This window comes from Mobula birostris, chromosome 4 (assembly GCF_030028105.1).
Source record: "Mobula birostris isolate sMobBir1 chromosome 4, sMobBir1.hap1, whole genome shotgun sequence".
Taxonomy (NCBI): domain Eukaryota; kingdom Metazoa; phylum Chordata; class Chondrichthyes; order Myliobatiformes; family Myliobatidae; genus Mobula; species Mobula birostris.
Genome location: NC_092373.1, coordinates 158,295,333 through 158,309,478, shown reverse-complemented (window position 1 = coordinate 158,309,478; position 14,146 = coordinate 158,295,333). Strand labels below are relative to the sequence as shown.

General features: G+C 42.6%; 1 protein-coding gene across 1 annotated transcript in view; it reads left to right on the top strand.

Moving 5' to 3' along the window:
- The window catches only part of adamtsl7 (ADAMTS-like 7), a 553,762-nt gene that overhangs the window by 132,644 nt on the left and 406,972 nt on the right, over positions 1-14,146 (top strand). Inside the window, exon 6 of the mRNA XM_072256321.1 lies at positions 10,424-10,560. Coding sequence (XP_072112422.1) covers positions 10,424-10,560 — 137 coding nt within the window. The remainder of the gene's footprint in view (positions 1-10,423; positions 10,561-14,146) is intronic.

Genomic DNA, 14,146 nt, shown 5'->3' with positions numbered 1-14,146 from the left:
CCGCTGAGGACACCTCAGTGAGAGAGAGGTCGCGGCAACTGGACCCTGGCGGCGTGGAAGATGGAGGCAGCGTGTGTGTGGATGATGCGACACGGTTTAGTGTGCTGCATCTGAGGAGTGGATGCTGCCAGATCCCGAGGAGTGCGGCTGTTGAGCCGAAGGCGGCCATTACTAGTTCCTTAGGATTCTTCCGAGCCGAAAAGATGCCCAAGGGCATATCGGGAGCCTCTGCATCCTTCCCACGGGGCATGAGGAAGACCATGGGGGAAGTGAAGGCGTGTGGAGTTTTGACGTATGTGGATGACCGCCTAGAGCTTGGATTCGCCTGGGGGGACTATGAGGTGAGGCGAGTGGCTGAGCCCGGGCGACCGAAGCGAAGTGTCAAATGTGGAGGAGCTTTTGGCCGGAGGACTTTGGTGCAATGTGAGAAAAATGACCCGACATACCAGTTGAACTTCCTGGTGTTGGGACAGACGGTGGTGGACCGGGGAATGGAAACCCAGGTCATCAATCTGAATGAGACGCAGGGAAGAGAGGGGATTTGCACCACACTGCGGTCATGTACTGATGAATTAATTCAGCGAGAAGTAACAATGACCCACCTTCGAAGGGGTCAGCAGAAACTCAAGACATCGATTCAGAAAAGATTGGAAGACTTACAGGTTGGGGAAGATCAAGGAAGTATTCTGACTAAGGTCAACAGAAAACCGAGAGCCCAGGGAGGGTAGTTTGACTACACTCCTGAGGAGGTGAAGAAATGGAGGACAGATCTCGGAAAAGGGAGGCGGACGCTTGAAAGGAACCTGAAGATGACAATCGCGAGTTTAAATGAAGTGGAAAAACTGAAAGTTGACCTGGAAGACGTCCTCAGGAAGAAACAACCAGAGGCTGAACATTCTTTAACTGCTGCTTTTCAGGTCAGAGTGGAAGAAACTGGTGGGGTAACTGCGTCCCAGATTGAGATGGCCAAGAATCCTGAGTCAGAACTGCTGAGGCTGTGGTGACAGTTGAAGGAGTCCCCAAAGAAGCTGACGTCTCGACTGCAGGAGGCTGAAGGGGTAGCCCCGGCTAAATGTTTCAGTTTGGAGAAACTCAAACAACAGCTGCCGATCGAGGGAATGAGGAAGGATACGGATTCGAAGGATGATGTGCTGCACATGTGGTACATGCTGCCTTTCACTAACTTCCCCGTGATTGAGGAAGAGACCTTTGGCCCTTCTCCCACTGAGTCAGGTGTAGTGGGGAGGGCTAGCTGTGGGCAGTCTGAGTTACGGCAGGATCAAGAAGGAGGAGAGGCGGGGCCCCGGACGCGGGACAGGGGGCTCCGAGCTGTAGTGGTGGCCTGAGTGAGAGAGGAGTTGGCAAGCAGGCCCAAGGTATCCCTAGTAGTGTCTGAGCCTTCTGGGTTTAGGTGAGGGGGTACGGAGGTCTCGGAGGGTTAAGAAGCTCCCAGATAGGTTGGCCTATGTAGCGCCTGTGGGACGGAAATAAGGTCCACTGTTTGGGGAGCACTGTCACTGTGTGTATCTGTGTATGTGTGTGTAGTGTGTCTGCAGGACTGGTTGGCGAGTTATTTAGAAGTCATGAGGACATGACTTTATTTGGTGGGGGGAGAGTGTAAGGGGGTTTCGACTTTTATGTTACTGCGGAGGCTAATTAAAATGGTGTCTTTGTTATGTTAATCTGGGGAATGCGGCTTTGTTGTGTTAAACGCTGAGAAAGTTTGCGCTAGCAGAGCTTGTTTTGGTTTAGAATGTGATAAGAAGATACAATTAACCAATTGGGATAGTTGTTATGGTTTTGGTGTATTTGAAAATACTGTATGCACGGGGTTTCGGGGCAGAAGGTGGGAAAGTGAGACAGAGGATGGACGAGGTGCTGTGATGTCCGCTAACGGGGTCGGACCCCCAGCAGGGCGTTCGGCGAGGAGACGGAGACGGACTCGTGTGGAGCGTCTGGTCGACCACCATTGTTGGTCCCAGGCGGCCGGTCGAGGTGGTCCGAGGGGTCGCAGGGTGAAGAAGAAGGTCCTTGAGCTCCAACTGTTTTGTGCACAAAGAGATTGAACTTTGATAAGTGTGGCGCCTTTTATTTTCTTTTTATATTTTATTCTGTCTTAATTATATAGTTCCAGTAATATCTATAAACTGAAAATCATTTAATCGTATCTGGTGTATTGTCTGTTATTTGGGCGGTGTGAGGTACATCACACAGCATCCACACAAATGGATTTCCCAGTTTGGTGGGGCCGAGGGCTGTTTCCCTAAATGACAGCGAGCCGAGCAACCCTGAGGGTGGCCGGTGGGGGGGGGGGGGGGGGGTGGCGCGGGTTGGCTACACAAGATTTCCAGCATTTGCAGAATCTCTTGAGTTTGATTTCTATCTCTGCCGAAGCTATTTCACCTCAAAATATGTATACATTATACAACTTTGAGATTCATCTCCTTACAGGCAGCCACAAAACAAAGAAACCTAAAAGAACCCATAAAAAAATGCTTAGTATCTACAGCATAATCATCCTGTGAGCAGAGATGCAGATGATGACACCTCCATTGGTAAGGGTCGACCGCGGATGTTGTGGCCTAGCTGTCTACATACGCAAGCCAGGGCAGTGCAATAAGGAGAGCAAGCTGTTGCCCATGTAGCAAGCTCCCCTCCTCCTTGCATCTGATGAACCCAGAAGAACTGTAGAGACTGATACAGTTTGATACCAGCAGCATCACATGAGTTGCCAGTTAACACTGAACTCAGCATAGGGACTCCACTCCTTATGGACTCCAGCTCTGGAATTTTCCCTCTTGGTTTACTCTTGAAACCTTCCCCGTGAGTGGATATAGCCACAAGGCAGTGAGGTTTGAGATCAAAGATTTCCTTCTAGAGGAGCTGCCAACTTCGGGTGACAAGCCTCATCTGCCCGAAGTGACTGGTTTTAAGGTGCTAGTAACCCGCTTTTACCCATTCCCTGTCAGTAGAAATGGTTCAGCTGGGCTTAGTAACCAAGCCACACGTGAAAGCCTAGTGCTGCTTGTCAGAGGCTATTTGAGGCGCACAACATTGGGAGCATTTAATAGGTAGTGGGAGCTTCTCCCCATTACCACTCTCGGCAATAACAGCCTTAAGGAACCACAGATCATTCTTAAAAATTGTTAATTAACAAAATAATCTCTGAGAACTTAGGGTTTTGATATAAATTAATATTTATAGGTACAAAACAGTGGTTATTACAGGAAGTGAAGGTTACATTCTAATATGATATTTGGAACCATTGATTGGGCTTTCATGTAGATATTGCTGTCAGCAGAGTTTTTGAGTTTATACAGTTTGTTATATGAGCGACTATGGTGAATCACTATCCTTCATTTATCTTTGTTTAAGTGATCTCATTTTTGACAGTAACACTATCTGTTCTGCTTGAGTTTCAGTTCATGATGAGTCCCTGCTGTATGTGAGTGACTATCTGAACTGCTTTCTCTTTTTCTTCTCACTTAAGACTGTCCATGACATGTATCTGCTGGTGACAGGCCAGTACAGTTGCCTAAATTAACTGCTGAACACACACGTGAAATTCTCCTTTTTAAGTTTTCTGGGTAAAGCTTACTTAAGTAAGACTGCATAAAACAATAGAATCTTCATACTAATAAAGAAAAAAGTTGATCTACAATCTGCCAGTGTAACAAACTGTCTGCTTATCAACAGGAGTACCAAAACTAGTATTTTCCTATCTCTATTTCGGGTTTTTTGCATTTGATTTTAACCAGTCAGAATAATGCCTACAGATTCAAGCCAAACCATACTTTGGGAGTCCTACTGCAAGGTTTCAACACAAAATATTGACATTGTTGTGTGGATTCTAGCATTGAGTTTCTTGTGTTTCCATATTTTTGTTAGCTTATATTAGGTTCCTAATAAATCTCAGCAGCAATGTTTTGACCGGTTTGCCTGGGACAAGGATGGGGCAGAAGTGTATTCTGATCAGCACTCCAAGTGAATCTAAATTGTTATTGGAGTTTGTTGCTTCCTGGCATTAATATGTTGGTGAATATCAATGAACTGAGGAAGCTGGGCTCAAGACACAGTTGTTATATTTTCCTCTAACCCAAGAGTACAACATCTACTTTGTTAGAAGTTAGAGGAAACCAACATGAAGTGGTTTTTGGAGACAGAAGACCAGACCAGACAAGAGAATGGTCCTTTTGGAATACTAAAAGAGAGGCAAGGAAATAGGCGTGTGTGGTGTGGAATATCACTGAAAACAGTAAACTTTGCAAAGAATGATCTTTTGAATGCAGAGTCTGGCAAGGTGGAAAATAAGGACTCTGTCTTTGCTCTGTCCTGGAGGAAAACGGCCGATCTCAGAGTAGTGTTCAAAGTAAATTTATTATCAAAGTACATATACAACCCTGAGATTCATATTAATGTGAGCAATCACAGTAGATACAAGAAACACCATAGAATCAATTGAAAGATCACACCCAAAAGGATGAACAACCAATGTGCAAAAAAAAACAAACTGTGTAAATACGAAAGGAAAGAGAAAAAAGTAATAAATTAATAAGCATAAATATCGAAAACATGAGACGAAGACTCCTTGAAAGTGAGTCCATAGGTTCTGGGAACTGTTCAGTGATGGGGCAAGTGAAGTTGAGTGAAGTTGTCCTCTGATTTAAGAGCCTGATGGTTGTAAAAGATGAGATTCTTTCAAGGGTTCTATGATAGAGAAGGAGTCATAATTCAGGAAGAAGGGACACATTTTTTGAACCATCTGCCCGGATTCTTGTGTAATCTGCACATGCACAACAGATATGGAGGAACTAAGAGAGTGAAATGGTGCCCTTGCAGAAGGCAGAATGGGAGGAAATGTAGTCAAGATAGCCGTGTGTGAGCTACTCTATTCCGCCAACATGAGTGGTATGGCACCCTGTCAGATGGAACCAAAATGCCGGGAGAAAAAGTCACCCAGGTTTCTTGTTGTCAAAGTCAAGGTGGCTTGTGGTCTCCCTGTTTACCATCCATTTATTCACACCCATTTTAAAATGGGGGTTTTGGAATTAGATAGAAAATGTCTTGAAGCATTTTGCTGACACAGGTATTCACTGAGTGATAGTTATTTTGAAGTGCAATGATTTGATTACAGCTTTTGCCCCACATCAGTTCTTCAGCACTTAACAGTAAACCTGTTCTTGGGTCTGGTTTAGATGTGATGACAAGGCCTTTGTCAGATTCCTGTGTTTATTTCTCATTGTGATCAATGGTTTTAAGTAGCTATATTGTACAAACATGTTCTGAACAAAGTAAGTAGTATATTCATTACACCCTAGCTGGACATCTAACCAGCTGCCAATAAGTAAGCATTCAACCTTTTTGTATTTAAGAACACAGACCATAGAGCAGTACAGGCCTTTTGGCCCATGATGTTGTGCTAACATTTTAACCTATTCCAAGATCAATCTAACCTTTCCTTTCCAAATAGCTCTCTTTTTTTCATCCATGTGCTGATGTAAAAGTCTCCTAAATGTCCCTAATGTAGCTGCCTCTAACACTATCTATGGTAGTGCATGCCATACACTTACCATTCTCTATGTTAAAAAAAATTGATCTCTTACTTTTGTCTAATCCTCTTAAAAACATGTCCTCTTGTAATAGCCATTGCCACCTTGGAAAAAGGGAACCTCCTGTCCACTCTACCTGTGACATTAATCATCTTATACACTTTTATCAAGTCATCTCTCATCCTCCTTTGAGCCAAAGAGCTTGCTCAACCTTTTCTCATTAAGATATGCTCTTTAATCTCAGCTGTTGCTGGTAAATCAACTCTGTATCCTCTCTAAAACTTTCACATTCTTTCATCGTCATTGGCTCAACTGCCTCTTTCGTCCTTTCCCAGAGTAACCTGTGGTAGATCCCACCCATCCATGAGGACTTTTCTATCCTAATATTTTTCAAAACTTTCAACTCTTGCTCTTTCTTAACCTTGACAAGTTTCACCACACATTACCCTGTTCCACACTGACCTCACATTTGCCAATGTTCCTCTCACTGGTGAAGAAACGTATTCATTCAGGACCTCACTTCCACTGACTCCAGGTACATTTCTTCTTTTATCCCTGATCAGTACTACCCTCACACTAATCACCCTCCTGTTCTTCACATATGTGTAGAATGCCTTAGAGTTTTCTGTCATTCTACTTGCCAAGGCCTTCTAATGCCACCTTCTAGCTTAGCGAAGTCCCTTCTTAAGCTCTTTCCTGGCTACCCTATAACTCTCAAGAGCACTGTCTGATCTTTTCTTCCTGAATCCTAACTATGTTTCCTTCTTCTTCTTGACTAAATGTTCATTCTCTCTTGTCAACCACAATTATTTCATCCTACCATCCTTTTCCCTGCCTCAATGGGACAAACATATCCATAATTTAGGGCACAAGTGTTCCCTAAATAACCTCCACATTTCTCTGAGGACATATTTTCACAATTTATGCTCCCAAGTTCCTGTCTGATCACATTATAATTAGCCCTCCCCCAATTAAATACTTCCCCATACCATCTGCCCCTATTCCTGTCCAAGGCTATGCTAAAGATCAGAGAGTTGTGGTCACAGTCTCCAAAGTTACAAGTGCTCACACATGTAGAGGTCTATCATCCAACCAAGACCATTGCCTAGTACCAGATCTAGTATGGCTTCTCCTCTAGTCTGTCCATATCTTGTTTTAGGAGCTCTTCCTGGATAGACAATAGACAATAGGTGCAGGAGATAGGCCATTCAGCCCTTCGAGCCAGCACCACCATTCACTGTGATTATGGCTGATCATCCACAATCAGTACCCTTTTCCTGCCCTCTCCCCATATCCCTTGACTCCACTAGCTTTAAGAGCTCTATCTAACTCTTTCTTTAAAGAATCCAGAGAATTGGCCTCCACTGCCTTCTGAGGCAGGACATTCCACAGAGCCACAACCCTCTGTGTGAAAAAGTTTTCCCTCAACTCTTTTCTAAATGGTCTACCCCTTATTCTTAAACTGTGGCCTTTGGTTCTGTACTCCCCCAACATCGGGAACATGTTTCCTGCCTCTAGCATGTCCAATCCCTTAACAATCTTATATGTTTCAATCAGATCCCCTCTCATCCTTCTAAATTCCAGTGTATACAAGCCCAGTCGCTCCAATCTTTCAACGTATGACAGTCCCGCAATCCCGGGAATTAACCTCGTGAACCTATGCTGCACTTCCTCAATAGCTAGAATGTCCTTCCTCAAATTTGGAGACCAAAACTGCACACAGGCGTGGTCTCACCAGGGCCCTGTACAACTGCAGAAGAACCTCTTTGCTCCTATACTCAACTCCTCTTGTTATGAAGGCCAACATGCCATTAGCTTTCTTCACTGCCTGCTGTACCTGCATGCTTACTTTCAGTGACTGATGAACAAGGACACCTAGATCTCGTTGTACTTCCCCTTTTCCTAACTTGACACCATTCAGATAGTAATCTGCCTTCTGTTCTTGCCACCAACATGGATAACCTCACATTTATCCACATTAAACTGCATCTGCCATGCATCTGCCCACTCACCCAACCTATCCAATTCACCCTGCATTCTCATAACATCCTCCTCACATTTCACACTGCCACCCAGCTTTGTGTCATCTGCAAATTTGCTAATGTTACTTTTAATTCCTTCAGCTAAATCATTAATGTATATTGTAATTAGCTGTGGTCCCAACACTGAGCCTTCCGGTACCCCACTAGTCACTGCCTGCCATTCTGAAAAGGACCCATTAATCCCTACATCTAATAAAGTTTGCCCCATAGCCATGCATGACAATAATTATGTTAATTTTACACCTTTTCAAAATCTGTCTGCTGATCTGCTCCTCAGCGCCCCTGTTGCTGTTGGTGGAGGGGGTGGGGGTTTGCTTATAGCATACCCCCAATAGTGTGATTTCTACTTCTTTCTGACATCCACCCACAATGGCTCAGTAGACAATCCCTCCATGACATCCTCTCTTTCTGTAGCTGCAATGCACTCCCCCACCTCTTTTACCTCCCTCTCTGTTGCTTTATAAACATCTAAAGCCTGGAACATCCAGCAGCCATTCCTGTCCTTGTGATAGCCAAGTGACTGTAATGGCCACAACATCGTAGTTCTATGTACTGATCGATGCTCCAAGTTCATTACCATTGTTCCTGATACTTCCATAAAAGTAAACAAAATTGACCCCATCCAACTGACTGCAATTATGCTCCATCCACTGTCTCTCCTTCCTCACAGTCTCTCTGGACATTGCATCTACCTTTACATTAGCTGCTCCATCATTTGTCCTATCACTCTGGTCCCATCCTCCGGCTGACTGAGTTTAAACCCTCCCCAAGTTCAGAAAGATTTGTTTTAAGATACTAACTTCAGGCCTTGAGATAGTTTAAAGCTTCTTAGAATCATTTGTTATCTTTCAAGACTATTGAAACTCTGCAGAAAATACAGCAGCACAGATAGAACTTCTTTAGACGTGGTAACCAAACAATCTGTGTTTACTGATGGTGGATCAGAGGTAGATTTGACCAGGACATCAAGCTAACTCCCTTGCTTTTAAAATACTGTAATGCTGCTTTCATTGCAGTGCAATACTTCCATAGTGCTACCATGAATTACTGGCCTGTGCTCATATTTTAAGATTAATTTTTGAATCTCCATCATCTAGAAATGTTGTATAGTGCAATGTTTTCCTCAGAAACTGCACCTTGTTCACCTCTGATATCTGCAGAGCACTTTGATCATCAATACACCGAGAATCCCCCTTATGTATAATATTGTGCCCTATTATGGATTAAATTTTTTATGCCCTTTCTCACAAAGTTTTATAAAGTCAGGTATATTCAGAGTACCCACAATGCTTTTAGCATTTAACTATTTTGAAATTCTTTATCATTTTTGAAGTTTTACTGATTTAATAATATGTCCCTAAATAGTAATGTCTGTTGCTAGTAGTGTAGTGGCATCTGCACCAGACTTCGGGGCAAATAGTCTTGAGTTCAAATTCGCCTGGCTCCTTGCACGCTTTCCATCCATGCTGGGTTATACATCGAGCTAGCAGCTCAGCCTCATAAAACAGACAAATGCTAAAGAAATGGCAAGTTGCTGCCTGATGACATACAGGAGTGAGATATGCCAACTAGTGGAATGGTGCCGCAGCAACAACCTGGCACTCAATGTCAGTAAGGCGAAAGAGGTGACTGTGGACTTTCAGAAGGGTAAGACGAAGGAATACATACCAATCCTCATAGAGGGATCAGAAGTGGAGATTGATGTAGTCATAAAGAAGGCAAGACAGTGACTATACTTCATTAGGAGTTTGAAGAGATTTGGCATGTCAACAAATACAGTCAAAAACTTCTATAGTTGTACTGTGGAGAGCATTCTGACAGGCTGCATCACTGTCTGGTATGGAGGGGCTACTGTACAGGACCGAAAGAAGCTGCAGAAGGTTGTAAATCTAGTCAGCTCCATCTTGGGTACTAGCCTACAAAGTACCCAGGACATGTTTAGGGAACAGTGTCTCAGAAAGGCAGCGTCCATTATTAAAGACCTCCAGCACCCAGGGCATGCCCTTTTCTCAATGTTACCATCAGATAGGAGATACAGAAGCCTGAAGGCCCACACTCAGCGATTCAGGAACAGCTCCTTCCCCTCTGCCATCTGATTCCTGAATGGACATTGAAGCTTTGGACACTATCTCACTATTTTTAATATACAGTATTTCTGTTTTTGCGGATTTTTAATAATCTATTCAATATATGTAATTGATTTACTTGTTTATTTGTTATTATGTTTTATTTATTGTTATTTTTTCTCTCTCTGCTAGATTATGTATTGCATTGAACTGCTGCTGCTAAGTTAACAAATTTCATGTCACATGCCGGTGATAATAAACCTGATTCTGATTCTGATTCTGATGTGCCAAACAAGGTGCAGGGAGGAAGTTTATCTCTCTTTTTAACCTGAATAGCAATAGTTCTAGAATATTCTTTAAAATTTAAATGGCACTGACATTAAAATAATCATAAAATCTTTTGACAATTCTGACTACTAGTAATCCTGGATATGGCTTAGCTAGCTGTCAATGGATTTCAGAGTTCAGGAATCACACTTTGGTGGGAAGGTGTTCCATTACAGTTGTAGCTACAGTTAAGTGTGTGCAGGAGTACAGGCAGCTTGTAGCTCACCTGGGAGTGTCAGAATGAACCACCTGCAAGCCAGATGTAGCCAGCAAGGTGTAAAGCAGTGCTCCATCAATTAGCACTGTACTGCATTTTCACATGATTTCTCTGTTAACATTGATTTCTCCAGAAACTATGACCCTTAATAAAAGGCTCAATGAATACATGCAGGACTTTTCCAATCTCATTTCTGAACGTATGCCTCTTCTTGCTGTTCAGTTACAGATGAGCAAAAATGTGAGCTGAACTGTAAAGCCATTGGGTACAAATTCTACATACGCCATGCCTCTCAAGTCATTGATGGAACGCCTTGTGAACCCGGTTCTTTGAACGTTTGTGTCAGTGGACAGTGCAAGGTAAGTCTAGAGTTGAATTTTGCCTTTCCATCCTCACGGGTTTTATCGCTCGGAATTTAAATTATTATTTTCAAGATTTCCTCCACCTATTCTGCAGTGCAACTCTGGCACAAACCTGAATGACACACACACACAGACACAGACACAATTTCTATTGCCTTCAATGCAACGGTAGGGTTGAGGGAAGCTCCGGAAATTCTCATGTTTATTGTAGTGAATGCAGAAGCTGCTACTATTTCATCCAGAGGTCAAATCAGCCTCACGAAATCAACTAATGTAGAAAAATCCTGAGCAATGAAGAATGGCCAGTCTATGCAATGCTCATCCAGAGGAAATTTTGAGAGCAAAATTGTTAAGGTGTTCTCAAGGCACTATATTTAATTTAACGTGGACTGCTGAGGGCAGCTAAATTTCTAAGTGTATTCGCTTTGTGCTGTTGATATTTTTCTCCACTAGCTGTGTTAAATAAGATAGAAGAATTATTTTCTGCAAGCCAATATTTTAATCATATCTTAGAGTTTATCCTATTATTGACAATGTTCTGAAATTATCAGTTACTAAAAATGAAATAAAATAGTTTGTATGTATTTTCAGCTCAATTTTAATAGATCTCAATTATTATTCATTTCACTTTTGATACGTTCTTGTAAATATTGAACATAATGCTTTTACTTGTACTTCCAAATGCATATAAATGTAATTTTGTTCTAGATCACTGCTAAATAGTAAAACTAAATAGCAGATGCTACTTTGAGTTTCCACCTAAATATTTTCTGTGGCCTGAAAATTTAAAGATGAGTATTATTTTATTACATAGATCTACATTGATTATCAGCAAGCAATTAAAAAAGATTATTTATGGAATTGCTATGTAAACTCAACATGATCCTGTTGCCTGAATACGTTGCATAGAAACTGAACAATAAGTATTTGAGATTCATCATCAATGAAAGATTTAGGAAGCGGATAGAAATGCAGCAAGTACTGACAAGTGTCAACTGTCTTAATCACAAACACCCTGTGTGTAGAATTAAATGCTACAGAACAACAAAGCACGGGTAACTGCACGTGCTATCCAACAAGTAAATTAACATTTGTTGTCAATAAGGGAAGTGACTAATTTTTGCAATTCTGAAATGATTCATTAAATCACATTAATATACAACAAAATGCAGATTCAAACCTTTATATATAAAACATTTGGTATACTGTATTAAATTACATTTCAATCTATATAATGTTTGTCTTATGATTTTTAATTTTGTCTTGGATTTTTATGACTACTCATTTATTTTGACAATCTATGTAATGCCTCACATCTGAATTTGAAGCTTAAAGTACGAAGTTTCTACGTTCTCCCTGTTACCTCCAGGTGCTTCAGTTTCCTTCCACAGTATAAAGACGTGCCGGTTGATAGGTTAATTGGTTATTATAAATTGTCTCATAATTAGGCTAGCGTTAAATCAGAGATTGCTGGGCGGCGTGGCTCAAAGAGCCAGAGGGTCTATTCCTCACTGTATCTCAACGAATAAACAAATAAATCAGTTGGTCAATTATGTTTGTTGCTAATTGTTATTGCTAAACTTGCATCATTTCAGTTCGTTGAGCTATGGCACATTAGGGCTGATTCTGCAGCCCAAGACTCCATTGATAGAAGGTTTTTTTGCTGGCAGCTTGTCTCAGGACATTGGAGAGACTGTCTGCATTTTCCATTGCTTTACTGTCGGTCACTCTGCATTGGGAATACCAGAGCATAAATAACTGCTGTTTTTGAATCTGTGTCAGTCATTAACAGGGTGCAACAATATAAGAAAAAGCTGGAAGTACTCAGTGGGTTGGACAGCACCTGTGAGAAGTGAAACAGAGTCTTTGTTTCAGGTCAGAGACCTTTTGTCAAAAATGAAAAGGAGACAAAAGACACTTGTAAATCTGCAGGGAATGATGGGGGGAAATCAGTGTGACCAGATGTAAACAGTATTAGTGACTGAACAGGAGCAATCAACAGGTGAGAATATACTGTACCCAAAAGAACTTGGACAAGAAATGTGGGAACTGTGAAATGCAGAGTCGGAGAACCTGCCAAGTGGGGGGGGGGGGGGGGCGGGGTCGGATGATAAATTCCTTCACCCCAGAAAGTAAAAAAGAAAGAAGCTGAGTTAATTTCACCGATGTGTCAAGAAGTTGTTACCTGAAATTGTAAAATTCAATATTGAATTCAGAAAGCTGCAAGGTGCCCAGATGGAATGAGATGGAAGTTTGCATGGGGTGTCAGTACAGAAGGCCATAGACTATTAGGTCAGACTGCAAAGAGGAAGCAAAGTGGCAGACAGCAGGATTCTCAGGGTTGCCCCTGCAGACTGAACACAGATGTTCCCCAAAGGAATGACTCAATCCATGTTTCGTTTCTCCAGTGTAGAGGAGATCATATTGTGAACATCCAGTGCAATGCACCCAATTGGAAAAGTGCAAGAGGACCCTTGCTTCAGTGTCTGCTTGGCTCTCTGGATGGCAGACATCCCACCTCTCCCGGAAGTTCTGGGAGTCTCCCACACATGAATAGTGGCTCCCTGATGCCCGCAAATTATATACAATATCACGGAAATCAATTTTTTTGAGAGCGAGTGAGAGAAAGCAAGAGAGAACGTGAGAGCGACCACGAGAGAGAGAGTGCGCGCGAGAAAGAGTGAGAGCAAGCAAGCGAGCGAGAGAAAGCAGGTGAGAGAGAGCATGAGCGCAAGAGAGAGCGAGAGAAAGCAAGCGAGAGAGGGAAAGCGCGAGAGAAAGCAAGTGAGAGCACGCGAGCGAGAACGACCACGAGAGAGAGAGAGAGCACCATGGCAGAGTGTTCCAAAAAAAATATAAAACGTACCCCTGCCTAATAGGGGTCAAAATAATGACAGTGTTGCTCGCAGCACTGTTTGCAACAGTGACTTTTCTATTGCCCATGGTGGGTTAAGACTGTAAAAGACATGTTGAGGTGAGTTTAACAGGTGTCATTCGTTCATTAGCATAGCTAACATTATTTAAACTAGCTGGCCAGCTGCTAAGGAGCTACTCTATTGCAGATATCCCACCTCTCCTGGAAGTCTCCCGCAAAATGATGGTGCTACCTCCCTGAAATGAGTTTTTGCAGAGTGGGATGGCTGGGATGGTGGGAAAGGAAAGAGCTGAAAGGACAAATGTTGCATTACTGCGGGTTGCAAGAAGTGTCCAAAGAAAGGGATTCATTGGTGGGAATGGAAAACTGGACCAGGGAACCATGAGGGCAGTGGCCCCTGGAAAATGCTGACACGATGTACTGAATTTGGTGGTCTGCACTGGAGAAATCGAATGCTGAATGATCACTCTGTCAAGCACCTGCATTTAGGTTGCTGGGTAACCCTTAGGAAACCTTTTAGACAATAGACAATAGGTGCAGGAGTAGGCCGTTCAGCCCTTCAAGCCAGCACCACCATTCACTGTGATCATGGCTGATCATCCACAATCAGTACCCTTTTCCTTCCTTCTCCCCATATCCCTTCACTCCGCTATCTTTAAGAGCTCTATCTAACTCTTTCTTGAAAGAATCCACAAAATTGGCCTCTAC